This window comes from Daphnia pulicaria, chromosome 3 (genome assembly GCF_021234035.1).
Source record: "Daphnia pulicaria isolate SC F1-1A chromosome 3, SC_F0-13Bv2, whole genome shotgun sequence".
Lineage (NCBI taxonomy): Eukaryota > Metazoa > Arthropoda > Branchiopoda > Diplostraca > Daphniidae > Daphnia > Daphnia pulicaria.
Window position 1 is genome coordinate 8,525,546 of NC_060915.1, and position 13,235 is coordinate 8,538,780.

The 13,235-nt window shown below is 37.4% G+C and overlaps 3 protein-coding genes and 1 long non-coding RNA gene across 5 annotated transcripts in view; 1 reads left to right on the forward strand and 3 right to left on the reverse strand.

Moving 5' to 3' along the window:
- The window catches only part of LOC124329250, a 409,843-nt gene that overhangs the window by 48,505 nt on the left and 348,103 nt on the right, over window positions 1–13,235 (reverse strand). The gene's annotated exons all lie outside the window — the stretch shown is intronic.
- On the reverse strand, window positions 1,915–5,714 carry LOC124329052 (tyrosine-protein phosphatase non-receptor type 11-like). The gene is made up of 14 exons (XM_046788001.1): window positions 5,319–5,714; window positions 5,050–5,172; window positions 4,779–4,973; window positions 4,484–4,658; window positions 4,231–4,407; window positions 3,985–4,132; window positions 3,830–3,909; window positions 3,663–3,752; window positions 3,531–3,590; window positions 3,292–3,453; window positions 3,035–3,218; window positions 2,798–2,949; window positions 2,464–2,720; window positions 1,915–2,400 (listed from the first exon to the last, which is right to left on the reverse strand). Exons 1-14 carry the CDS (start codon window positions 5,330–5,332, stop codon window positions 2,280–2,282), a joined length of 1,938 nt encoding a protein of 645 aa, XP_046643957.1. The 5' UTR covers window positions 5,333–5,714; the 3' UTR covers window positions 1,915–2,279.
- Window positions 6,177–8,524, reverse strand: LOC124329091. The gene is made up of 3 exons (XM_046788074.1): window positions 8,279–8,524; window positions 6,962–8,188; window positions 6,177–6,883 (listed from the first exon to the last, which is right to left on the reverse strand). Exons 2-3 carry the CDS (start codon window positions 8,164–8,166, stop codon window positions 6,448–6,450), a joined length of 1,641 nt encoding a protein of 546 aa, XP_046644030.1. The 5' UTR covers window positions 8,167–8,188; window positions 8,279–8,524; the 3' UTR covers window positions 6,177–6,447.
- On the forward strand, window positions 10,629–12,913 carry LOC124329188 (type 2 phosphatidylinositol 4,5-bisphosphate 4-phosphatase-like). Of its 2 annotated transcripts, none has more exons than XM_046788241.1 (7): window positions 10,629–10,812; window positions 10,996–11,171; window positions 11,249–11,458; window positions 11,520–11,569; window positions 11,809–11,899; window positions 11,971–12,025; window positions 12,091–12,913. In XM_046788241.1, the coding sequence occupies exons 1-7, from the start codon at window positions 10,743–10,745 to the stop codon at window positions 12,174–12,176; spliced, it is 738 nt and encodes a 245-aa protein (XP_046644197.1). In that variant the 5' UTR covers window positions 10,629–10,742; the 3' UTR covers window positions 12,177–12,913. The 2 variants fall into 2 exon arrangements, with proteins under 2 accessions (XP_046644197.1, XP_046644195.1); XM_046788239.1 differs by having other exon boundaries at window positions 10,632–10,812; window positions 10,993–11,171.

A 13,235-nucleotide genomic window follows, 5' to 3' on the forward strand; every position in this document is an offset into this window, starting at 1 on the left:
AATGATAAATTTGAATGCTGTGATATTTTCAAGGGCGGGTGTTTCTGATTGGAAGCTATTTCAACAAAACATTTTGTGACTTCAATTTGTCAAAAGCCAGAAGATGAGCTCATCTGACAAACATTGACGATGAACTTCTATACAATAGGTATACGACTCTGATGGTTGAGGTAATTAGAGGTGAAGTACCACAAGAAAGGACTTTTTCTCTCTCTCGCCATCTCTATCCCTTAATATCTTCGAACGGCTCCTCCCCCAGCAGCAGCAGCCCTTATAGCTCCCTTTGTGCGATGAGATGAGACAGGGGGACGACGATGTACACTATTGAGCGACAATAGAGCTGCTCATGCAGCTCCCATCACCTTCGCTCTCTCGCCTCCTTATTCTCGACACTGCTGCTGGCATCCCTCTCTGTCGAGAGTTAATTAGCTGTTAATTCCGAACGACTCTCTTATTGTTGTTTCACGACCGAAATATTCAAACAGTTCGCTCTCATACTGCGGCGTGAGAGTGTCAAACGCAGGTTTACCCTTCCACTGGATTAACTCACACCCACTGAAGAATATAAGTCCCCTTACTTCTTTCCTCTCTCCATCCGTTCCGTTGGCCTCGCAATGATGTTGCTGAACTTTCGGCAAACTTGATTTCACGATATTCGCATGCTCATTGTAGCGTAAATATTTCGGTTAAAAATGAAGAGTGATGGTGTTTGAGGAAGCACACGGTACAGTACGTAACCTTTTAATACAGAGTAAAAGAAAAACGCATCATTACCGCCGTCTTTATTTGTTTGTGGAACGTATTGTATAACTTTATATCTACTTGAAATAATCTTCCGGTATAAAGAAGATATAGGCCTAGTAACACATCTATTTTTCTAAAAACTTCAACTTTCTTCGCACACTAACAACGGTTATTATTTTTTTATTGTTGAGTAAGTTGATACAGACTGAATGTCTCTGACTGCATACGTTATTCCTAGAACTGAGTAGAGTACAAACTGGCGTAGTAATCATCTTGCTAACGACAACTTAATAACCAGACAATTTAGACACCCTACATAGGGAGACCAAATGTTATTTACAGCAGTTTCTTGCAGTTTGACATCATCAAGCTAGCTCGTAAAAATGTCAAGAATTATTTCCACTGCGTTCAACCTTTTTCAACTTTTTTAAAAGGCAATTAAATACATTCAACGGGAGATCATTTTTTCGTTTATACCAGCGCACAATGCGCACATAAAATAAACACATATTGCTTTATGCAGCTAGCATTGCTTATATACTGGCCAGTGGATAGACGACACGGCGAATAAAAAAATACCGAAGCGTTTTGAATTGTCTGTAGACAGAATAACGATTTTTAAAGGAAATTTCCCTTGGGGGAAAAGTTCGCTCTGAGAATTTTCCCGGTAAATGTTCTTTTCCCCCTATTTTGTTGTTATTACAAGATAAAATTTAATTTTAGACTCTGCATATTTTCTATTCTGAATTCTTCTTTTTTTTAAATCAAGAAGAAAAAAACCATCACTCAATGTCGATTATACTGCCAATTCTATTTTCAGGGTGTCATTATTGCGAATAATAAGTTTATCCGCTCCTACATCTACATAAGTAAATCAGTTGATCTCTACTAACAATGAAGAAATAGAGATTCACCCCCGAAATCCCTTGAGAGAGAATTGATCGAAAAATAGTTCCTGAAAACGATGTTGATTGCATTACATTTCAACTTTTGAACTGAATACATTTAAAATCAAAATCGACTGCTGAAACAGGCCTCTGTGATGGTTCTCCCAAGGTAATAATAATTTTTAACATTCCTGACGTAGATTTCATTTATTATTTTTAGACAGACAATTATTATTGTTGATCGATATTTGACAATATTGTTAGTTTAAACAAGTGGAACAAGTTTTATAATTACGATTATATATTAAGTCGTACTCAGGCTGATACACATAGCACAGTACAGTAGTTTTACATCAACAGTAAAGTGTGACTTAAATGGTTGAAAGGCATACACATCTTGCAGAGATGAGAAATAAAGATTAAAAAAGGAAAAGGCTAAAAATGAAGCAAGAAAAATAGAAGGAATGCAACACGATAGGAATGTCGCCAAAACAAAAAGCAACAAATTGTCGATTGATTTGACGAAGACCATAGACACTTCACATATGATAAAGACATGCACGGATTAGATTTCCTCCTGACATTCCGCATTTGGTCACTCCACCTCACCTTTCTTCGTGACAAATACTTATTTTTCCGAGGCAGATTTTATGTTTTTCGAGGTGGCGTGGGTGGCGGAGGGAAAAGTGGAGGTCCTTGAGTTCCCATAGTCTTCCGCTCATTAAGTGGAACATTTTCGTAAAGCATTTTGGGGAATTCTTTCGGAGGCCTTGAAACAAATTCGTTTTTGCGGTGAGATTAGTTCATATTGTGCAAGTAAAATTTTGCTTACATCGGAATTGGATGCTCGGTTATGGTCCGACAAGGAACGCCTTTTGTTTCCTTATGAGGTTTCTCCGACTTGGATACTGTTACGTGAAAAGCACTTAGTAAAGGAGTAGAGACGCTAGCCAGCGACAGGGTTGATTTAGAGAGACTTTTGCCTGTTGGAGACTCTAATGGTTGCGACTGCGCACAAGTGGCAGGTGTCAACCCACCTTCCGTCGAATAGCGTATGTTGGTGTACTCCCTGCCAGCTTGAAGGCTCTTCTGTACATCAAAATAACATGAGAAACCAAATTTTAAGAAATGCATCAAAAACAAATAAATGATACAAATCAACATACCTGCTGGGCTTGCATGCGCTGAGACAATGTCTCGATATAGTATTGAACTGCCATGTAAACAAATTTGTATTGAGCTTCGGTTTGTACCATACCGGATCTCTGAGCGCGGATAGTTTGAATCATCCGCTGAATATCAATTTCGCAATCCAAACCTAGTCACAACAAAAAATATGTATCGAATAAGAATGCTCTTTTTTTGTGTGCCAAATTTGTATTTAAAAAGCACACAAAGTATACCTCTTCTTTCAATTTGTCCAATGATCATATCAATAACAATGAACGTTCCAGTACGACCGATTCCCGCGCTGCAATGTACTATAACTGGGCCTGCATTAGCCGCAGAACTTTGCCTGGTATTCACATCATGAAGAAAGTTTAACACACAACCAGGATCGGCTGGTACTCCATGATCAGGCCACGCCTGTTCAAGTTTCAGAAAAATAAAATTGTAGACATCACACAATGTTTTTTTTTCTTTCAAGTCTACAACTTACTTGAAAATGATACTGATATATAAGCCTCTCTTCATTGTCCTTTGTTGCAACAAACTCCCGAAGGGTGTAATCTGCACGGAGTGAGTCACTGACACACCGTAATGAGACTTTACCGAATTCTTTCGATTGATTTTCTTCTGGCCAGTATCGCGCACATTTAGACTGAAATCAATTACAAAAATGAATAAAACAAATAGGAAATGAAAAATAAAAAAAAGATCGAGTAGCGACATTTCTACCTTTCCTCTTTCGACTTCTTTTGTTGTCATGACAATGACTCGACTATTTTCCTGCCACACCTAGAATATAATACAACGAAAGATTATGCGTGATTGATTTTTTAAATTAAATTACACTTTATCTATTCTTACCATATACCAGAAATCATTCACTGTATGGGGCAAACAGCCTTGAGTGGCTATGTATTGTGGAAATAGGTCTCCACTTCCATCGTCCTCAGGCTGTTGTTTAAATTTGGTTGAGAATTATACATATTTAAAGTGAAAAAAAAATCAATGTGGCTGAAAAATTTAATTACCCGAATATGATTGGCGTTGATGTAATCAGCTCCAGCTACGCTAGTATCTACATCTTTGAGTAGAACGCGGGTGTGGTCAACTAAAATAATTAAAAGAAATTTGCATATTATTTTTTGGTACTTTCTTCCTTTCCAAACAGTATAAACAACAATACATGGTAATATGTTTTTGTATCTATTCTTATTCCGATTTTCTGGTTTTTGTCCCTCCTTCCGGCTATAAAGATGTTTACATTCTTGTTGCTGCAAGCTTTCAAATTCTTCCCAAAATCCTCCTTTTCCTGTACTAACGCTATGCTCTTTCTACAGAGGAAACAATTAAAAATACAGAAAGAAAGATTTTAGACATTTCAGACAATAAATGAATTTTAAAAAAAGTATTTGCTTGGCAGAGTTGTTACCTGCAGTTCTTTAACGCGACTTTCAATTCCACTTGCATGAATTCTGGTTGCGTTGTAAGGCTGTTTTAAATGAACTACTGTTCCAGTGGTTTCAACCATTGGGTTCTTCTTATAATGCTCAATTAGTTCACACAGTGAATCAAATTTTTCACCACCACCAACATCGTACTTTTGCTCCTGAAATACAAAAAAAAAAATATAAAAACTCATCCAAGCTTATTAATAAAGCTTATTAATATGTTCAATATCACACCTGATATCTTATCATGACGTGGGTTACTTTGTCTTCAGTTCTAACAGACAAAACATAGTCCCCAGGTTTACTTTGAGACTCCCTGACTAAAAAACTTCCATTCTTCCCTTTCTCAAGTAGAATTTTTTCTGCTTCTTTTCCAGAAAGGTGTCCATGGAACCACCTGAAAGACAATCTAAGAAAAAAAAAACATTATAAGCAATGAAAAATAATAGTAATAGGCAAAAAGAACAAAACAAAATTAAGTAATTATAAAATTTTGCATTAAGAAACAGAATAAAATCACTGTAACTACCTTTCAGTTGTGGGATCAGAGCAATGGACTGGGAATTTAAGTTCAATTGCTTCACCATTCTTTTCTCGCAATTGTCCAGGAGTTTCCATATAGAACTGTACCAGTTCAGACAGAGTGGCAAATTTTTCCCCTCCATATAAATCATAGAAATCTCCAGTATTTTGAATTTTGATGTGGGTAACTTCACCATTTCTCCTTTGAAACAAAATATAAAAGTTTTAGATTAATCAAACAGACACCTCATTAAAGAAATATTCAGTTTGATTGTTACCGAACAGATAAGGTGAAATCTCCTGGATTACTTTTACTGGGACGAGCTAAAAAACTGCCATCAACTCTTCTTTTCAGGAGAAGGAGTTCTGCATCGATTCCTGACACATTGGGATGAAACCACCTACAAAAAATCAGCCTCAGCTTAAAACAAAGTCATAACAACAAACCAATTGTAAAAGGTGACATTTTTTGGGTTCAACAAACTACTTAGTCAGTTACCGTGGGGAAAACATACAAGTGTTCACATTCAAGTAAGCAAATGATTACCTTCTTGAGCCCATGGATGTAAAAGAGCTGTAGACCAAGACTAAGGAAAAACTTGAAAGCTTTATCTGAAATCTAAAAGTCGCGATATTTTCCAACAACTTTTAACCGCAAAATTATATCTTGATTACACAAGGAGCTGTGGCACTGGATTCTCAAATTTATGTTGGTTGAAATCGGGAATTTCACGTAAATACTAAACAAAACAACTTTTTAGCCTTAAGGGATTTTAGGGACAGCAAACTTTTTTTCTTAAATTCGTCAATCGATATCGATTAGATATCGATATATCCAATACAGCTAAGAGAAAAACAAAAATAGGGTATCTTTTAAAAAAATCAACGACTATGAAATTACACTTAACACAAAACCAACAATTGCATTTTACACAGTACAATAACTTAATAAATATTCAAGATTTCCCTATCCCTGAAACTGCTTCCAGCCATCTAGCGTCGACGAGGCAGTTTCCTTTTTATAAATAAAAAAGAAATGTCACTCAATAGCGAATCTACCGTTAACGTTTTGCTCTGGTTAAATATCTTTAAAAAATCGCTATGTCTATTTATTGCAAAAATTATTTCTCGAACAACGGGAATACTTTTTCGTGTCAAGAATCATGTCATGAATAGCGATATGAGGTACGATACGTAAAAGAAGAAGGCTTATAACAAGGTATATTTTTATTACGCTAATATTATTCAAAAATTAGTAGCGGTCGAATTGAATATAGGGCATTGATCCGCTAGAGGCGCTGCGATTGTTCTTCATATCACCATCATAAAAATTTATATAATCTATCTTTATAGGAATAATATGTGTCACAGAATTTACAGCAACGTCACGATTTCAAACAATAAAAAGATTTACTGGCATTTATTTGTTTACGGAAATGTTGAGAGTCATTCGGTTTCTTTGCGTCATCGCGTAGCTAAAGTGCTCAGCTAAAGTTAGACTCTTACATAGACCCTTTAAGAATTTACATTTTGGTGTATGAAAAAGCCAATACAAAGTCAGAGATAAAAACAAAACAATTAACAAAAAAACAAAGGATGTTAACATCGAATACATACGGAATAATGTTTAAGCTAATTAATCGTCAAAGTCAATCGTCAAGAGTTGAAATCGCAATTCAAGCAGTGGATGTCTCTTTGAGAAATCTGTGTCGAAGGCTCGTTAGCGCCGGAAACACTCTGCCCGGTCGACTCACTTGCTGTTGTCCTGTCTTGGTCGATGACTGTTGATCCGTCCTAAAATCTTGTCTTAATGACTGAGCAACCGTAACGGCTGTCGACTGAGATTGGTAAAAGGGTAAGTTAGCGCTAGACTGAGGCGGTTGCAGGTGAGCGGAAGGCCGATGGTCAGTCGTGTCAATTTCATTAGTCTGAACATCTTCGGTTACGAAGATGTTGATGAGCTGGTCGGCATTGTGAGGACAGGCGGAGTAGTATCGGGCACAAACACGATTGTTTGGTCGACCTTCGTATGCTGTGCCTAACTGCGCCGCCCTGTAATACATTTCTTTCGGGGTATCTTCGTCTTCTTCGCTTAACGCAGACAGAGGATATCTACGAATGAAAAACAAACAAAAACAAATGCAAATTACAATGAAAAGAGTTAAAATAAAGATTGCGATTATTACGAACCCGAAAATTTCTTGCAACAGAATTTCGTCTTCAGTGAGACTTTCGTGAGCTTTCTGATAGACTTCGCATAGCAGACGGCGACCGCAGGATTTCTCGTCAAACTGAGCGGCCATGTAGAGGTAAGCGTTTCCGTTGGCACGTGCCGCTTCAAACTCGAGTTGAAGGTCTTCAGGTAACTCATCAATAGCTTCTTCTTCAAATTCTTCACCTTCGTTCTGATTGCTCTCGTCAGCGCCAATCAACCAACTGAGACTGGAATAGTCACGCTTTTGGCGTTTACCTTCATAGCCAGCTTGAAATGCGTTTGCGACATTCCCGTAGTCGGAATAGCCAGCAGCAGCAGTTCCGAAATTGGTTTCTCCTATTCCAACTGTCAGGCTGGCGACTTCGTTGCCATAACCGTTCGAGAATGTGTCCCTGCCACTTTGTGAGTAGGAGACAGCTGGAGCCGAGTATGCAGGATCGGGTGAATACGAAGGACTGTATGCGGGATCGGATGGATACGAAGGACTGTGCGCTGGATCGGGTGAATAAGAAGAAGAAGAAGAAGTGTACGCAGGATCAGATGGATACGAAGATGAACTGTATGCAGGATTGGGTGAATACGAAGGACTGTAGGCAGGAGGAGATGGTGGACCGTATGAGGGCCTTGGTGGAGGATAGTACGGCTCCTCATAATCTTCCTCGTAAGAGTCTTCTTTTAACTTGTGAAGCGTAGCGCCGAGCGCTACAGCCAAACCCAGACCGGACCCCAAGGCGCACGCACCCAGGAAGAGCATAGTTAATGGAGCTTTAAACCCAAGTAAACCTTTGGTGATGAGTTTGATCTTGAGAGCCAACATCTTAAACAAAAGGGCTTTGCCTTTCAGGAGGATCAAAGGAATCTTGAGCAACAGCTTGCCTAGAACAGCTTTCAGTAAGAGTTTCTTTATGGCCAATAGAGCAAGAGGCTTGCCGAGCAAAAGGGCGAATTTGATTTTGGCCAGTGCCACTAAAAGCAACGGCTTGAAGAGGATGGCTTTCAGACCTAGACCAATTTTCCGTGACGAAATCACGGCTGCTAAAGCCGTCCCACCAGCATCCTTCCCTTGACTCCCTTTTCCTAGAAGCTTTTCTTTGAAGAATGGCGGTAAATGACTATGGCTTGGCTGCAAGTGTATGGAAAATAGGCATAGCAGTATGAAAACTGAAAAAGTAGAACGCATTTTCTTTTGTCTATTATGTAACCTGCATACAGGATTGATATAATTGTTGTAATTATTAAATTTAATATAAACAATACAAATTAGATTTTTTTTTCTTGTCTTTTCTATTCACCTGAGTTACGATTTCCAATAAGGTATTGATTTATAGCTGTTGAAAGCGGTGCACTGATTTCACATCAAACTAAAATGTAATACAACTTGCTGTTTGAGTGTTTCTTTCTTTAGCGGAGGGAGAAATGTAAGCAAATGACAATTTTTCTTGATCTACTATCGCATTTTATAGCCAACTTATCATCCCTAATACTCCGCCCCTTTGCAATTTATTTCGTTGTCATGTCTGTTTCTTTTTTCCATGTATATACACCCCCAGTAAAAAAAAGTTTGAAGAGGACGGTTGGAAAAAGTTGGGAAAAAACAAAAGAAACGGGACCACTGGAGCAATAAAGAAGGTGTCTGTTTATTATAGCTGCTGCACACGTTAAAGCAACAAAAATAAAAATTGATCGAGTCAACCGTTGCATTTCACTTGACACCAGGATGCTGGGCTTAGCTTCTGGACATGCATTATCAAAGAGAAAGAAAAGAATATAGCAGCAATTCGCGCTGTATCGCATCAATTGCTCGTCAGTTTTATCGAGTTTTATTTCTTCTTTTTTCCAGATCTTTAAAGAAAACAATACTTTTAGATTTAATTCCCGTTTTCTTCGTCATAAAAATGCTGTTATAAAAATCAAAAAGAGGTCATCTTAATAATTGATAATGGATGGATTCAGTACCATTTAAAACAATTTCAATTTCCTATAGTTGTAATACTTGCGGGCTTGTGGTTCCAACGGCTGAAAATAGTCCGATCTATTATAGTCATTCCTGCCAGCACTTGTCAAACAGATTTATTAAGTTATATTACTATATAACAGATTTTATAAAATATTTGCTAGATTTTGGGGTGGAGATTATTCTCAATCAAGATTGCAATAATGGGAGTTATCCCAAAAATATTTCACACTGTATAAGAAAGTTTCCGATTAGAAATTATTATATTAGAAAGATTTAGTAAGATGGTGAAGTTGGCCTTCTTTTCAAAAATTTTTATATTGCTATAGAGCTATAGTGATGAACATCTATAAAGGATCATCTTATTTCCTAGGTTTTTTTGTGGCTATTATACGCTGCTGGCCACGCTGCTTTTCCCGACTTCCCGTGTCCCAAATAAGTTTAGCCTATATAATCAAAGTAGCTGCTGCATATTTAGAAGCACGGCGCATGCATTGCAATTTTTTAGTCACTCTAAGACTCTATTAAGAAAAAAGAAAACGAAATTGAGAATTCGTCCATTTTATAGTGATTTTCAAGGAAATAATCCTTGAAAACTACTCGGATGAATATTCAAAAAGAAGACTGCAGAATGAAATGATAAGATAATAAATGCTGCCTCTCTGGAAAATGCCTTAGTTGTTGCTACGATTGCGAAAGAACTGATGAATGTCGTCCCAAACTATCGGCTCCAATCTGTTGACTGGGTGAAACTAAAGAGGACTCGAGCCTATAATGACTCATATTGCAGCATTAACATTCATCGTCAGTTACAGTGTGACTTATGAGATAGAAAGACATAACTCAAAACCGTCAAAAAGAAAAAAATAGGAATACTTTACTAATTGGAAAATTTTGACCGAAAAATGGATTTCAGATTTAATTTGAAAGGTAGGCTTTATTTTCACGTAACAAATTATGAACATTTTGTCAAATGAGTGAGGCATAACAGGTCATAAATTTAGAATAGGCCATAGATAGGACATTTTTTAGTGCCATTTTAATTTAAGACCCTTGATTTTATCATTTATTTTGTTAGTAAATGTCAAAGAATCGAAATGTCTGAAAACCCTATGTTTGAATTTTAAAAACACAATAAAATACTTGCTTATCCGTCTCCGCGATCGATTTCCATTGCACCACCAAACGAGATTTAATTCGTTGGATCAGAATACAGCTACAACTGTTACAGTGCTGGCGTGATTCAAGGTTTCGGCATGGTTTCAGCAGTTTTGGTGTGGTTGTGATATACGAATTGCGAAATAGTGTTTTTAAAATGGAATTTTTCCTTGAATTTAAAAATTGAGCTGATAAAATTTATAACAATGTCAATGTCACAGAAAAATCTGTGACTTCTCTTTATTATTGCTGCCTCCCTCAGAGGTAGGAATGATAAAATAATCAAAACACGCATAATATTGGTAACTGGTCAAGGGAAAAAGCCTACTTTACAGATTACCATACAACATCGTAGCTCTCAATATGCAAACGGCACTTTTTTCCTACCGGAAATGCGATGAAATACACCGCCGTGTACTTCCTGGAACTTAGCAGATATATGATATTATGAGACCATACGATCCTAGTACAAGAACTATCATGCCCTCTTGCGGCAAATGTTACAAGGCGTTGGTTAAGACTGAATAAAGTCAATGTTCTCCGAGTCTACGTCTAACAAGGGGTGTTTCGCTGTTTCTTTATCGACACAGTTGTCTCAGACTCTCAGCTAATTCGTTCGGTACTTCTTCCTAAAATCACAAATCATGCCGTCTGATGAACGGAAACCTCTTGTCAGTCATGATTATGGGGGAGATCTGGCTAATGTTGCACAAGGTAAGTTTTTTCAAAGAGTTATGTGTCAGAAAATAGGAAACTATAGCAATCATTTAGACTTAATCGTCATCTGTATGAGTCACAATGGTGCGAAACTACCAGTTCGCTCGAGAGCTTATTGGTGCCATTGTTTGAATAGAAACGTTTCACAAATCATGTAGCAGTGATTTTCTTTCTCAGAAGTTGATGAAGTTCCTCCACCTTATGGATCCACAAGTGACACCAACTCATGGACAACAGGAGCAGCCCAGTTAAACGGAAACCCAATGGTTACTTGTAGAGTGTGCCAAGCTCTCATTGATATTTCCGGCAAAAAAGATCAACATGTTGTTAAGTGTGCTGAGTGTCACGAGGCCACAGTAAGTTTTGCGTTCCATTTTTTCACGATGGAATTATTTGTGTATATACTCAATCTAATAAAAAATTTGTAATCCAGCCAATTAGGAATGCCCCTCCAGGGAAAAAATATGTAAGGTGTCCTTGCAACTGTCTCTTAATATGCAAAGCTACTTCTCAAAGGATTGCATGTCCTAGACCCATTTGCAAGAGGATCATCAATCTGACACCAAACCCAACTAACCCTTCCGTTCCATCGGTTCCTGGAATGTGTCGCGTCACATGTGCTCATTGCCATGATACATTTCTGGTGAAACAAAAACATTTAATTGTGATTTTCTAACTTACTGATTGGTATTTTTGGTTTTTAGTTCAACACCCTGACAAATGCTTTAGCTAGATGCCCTCATTGCAGAAGAGTGTAAGTATTTTTTTTTGTTGTTGTTGCAGGCTGAAGGCATTTATTGGTTATTTATTAAATACCTTATGTCACATACTCTCTTCTTTGAAAAACTAATTTTACTCAATTAAAAAAATGTCTAAAATTTGTAATGAAGAGTAATTTTAATACGTTTTGCGCAACATGCAAACCACGTAGCAAATTTAATCGTCACGTATTATTTACATCTACAAATAAAATTTCTTTTTTGCTAATCACAGATCATCTGTCGGACCGGATTTTGCTAGGAAGCGGGCCACAATTTTCTTAGTTTTAACCATGGTTTTTATTGCCATTGGTGTTGGAGTGACGGTAATCAGAACATCACAATTTCTTGTAGAAAAACTATAGCCTGATGTTTAATTTGTAATTTTCTTATTCAGTGGGGGACTTACCATATAGCAGTGTCGAAAGGGGGAATGTATGTTGTGTACGTTGGTAAGTTTTTTAGTAATCCTAAAGTTGGTTTTTCGTATAATTTAATGATACGATCTTTCTCATAGGAGCGTTTCTGATTGCCTTGATCTTATTTATTCGAAGCATCTATTATTGGACGATGAAAGTCAGCGTGATAGAAGGTCCCATGTAATTAGCTCTTTTGTGTCATTCGAAAATCGGTCTTGCGTTTACGTTAGCGTTTTCTTTTCAATATTTTCCTTTCTTTTCACAATGATGTAAAATATGATTTGGTTATGATGGTAAGGAGGGGGGATATGCATATATCGCATTCGAAGAATGGTAAAACAGAAGTACGTTTGATGCGTAGGACATTCCAGGTTCGCATTGGTTATTTTACCTTTAATTTGGCGCCTCCAATTCTTGATTCAACTTGCAATTTCTCCTTATCAACAATTTAATTGTTTACCACCCTCTCTTCTGAAATTTCCCTATTTTACATAGCGCTCGGTCGATAATATTTGCATTTCCTTTCGGAACTCTGAGATATACATCTATTGTAACAGTCACATTACGATAGAGGATATTAATCCATGAAGCAGGCCTTATGTCATTGAGTGGGCCAAGGTTAAAACTGAATAAAAAAAAACCTAATGGCTTCCATACAAGCACTCAATTCGTTTACCGCTAGTAGTACTCCTAGAACCTGAAGTCTCGTCCTTCGGCGATCGAGAAAAGCTCCTTTCAGTGATTTCATTTGTTTTCTCTGGTCTAAAAAATTTATTAATAATATGTGAAGGGCTCTGCCTCGTGTATATTTGCGGCAGATCAAGGGAGTAGGCTTCATTACGGGATTAAACGTTCTAGAGATATCCGTGAGTGTTGCGAGTTGGAATACGTCTTGTTTTGAATAAATGCGCATAGACTCTTTCCGCTGTATTCGTTTTAAACATCAAGCAATGTAAAATTGTTTTCTGTCGTAATCCTGCTGGTCAATGATTTAGTAAGTTGAATAGCAAAAAGCATCGTCGACTAACTAGTGTTACCAATGTCGAACAGTCGATACGCTGCTCAATATTATGCAACATACATCACGAGATTTTACTCGTGTTACTATTAAGCAATCATCAGACCCAAACCATCTGAATGATGTTGGAAAACGTGAAATGAATGATTCAGGCTATGCCTTGCGATAGGATGATGCGGACCGATGCAAGAGTTGAAAGAGAAAACACAGAAATTAAGACAACGC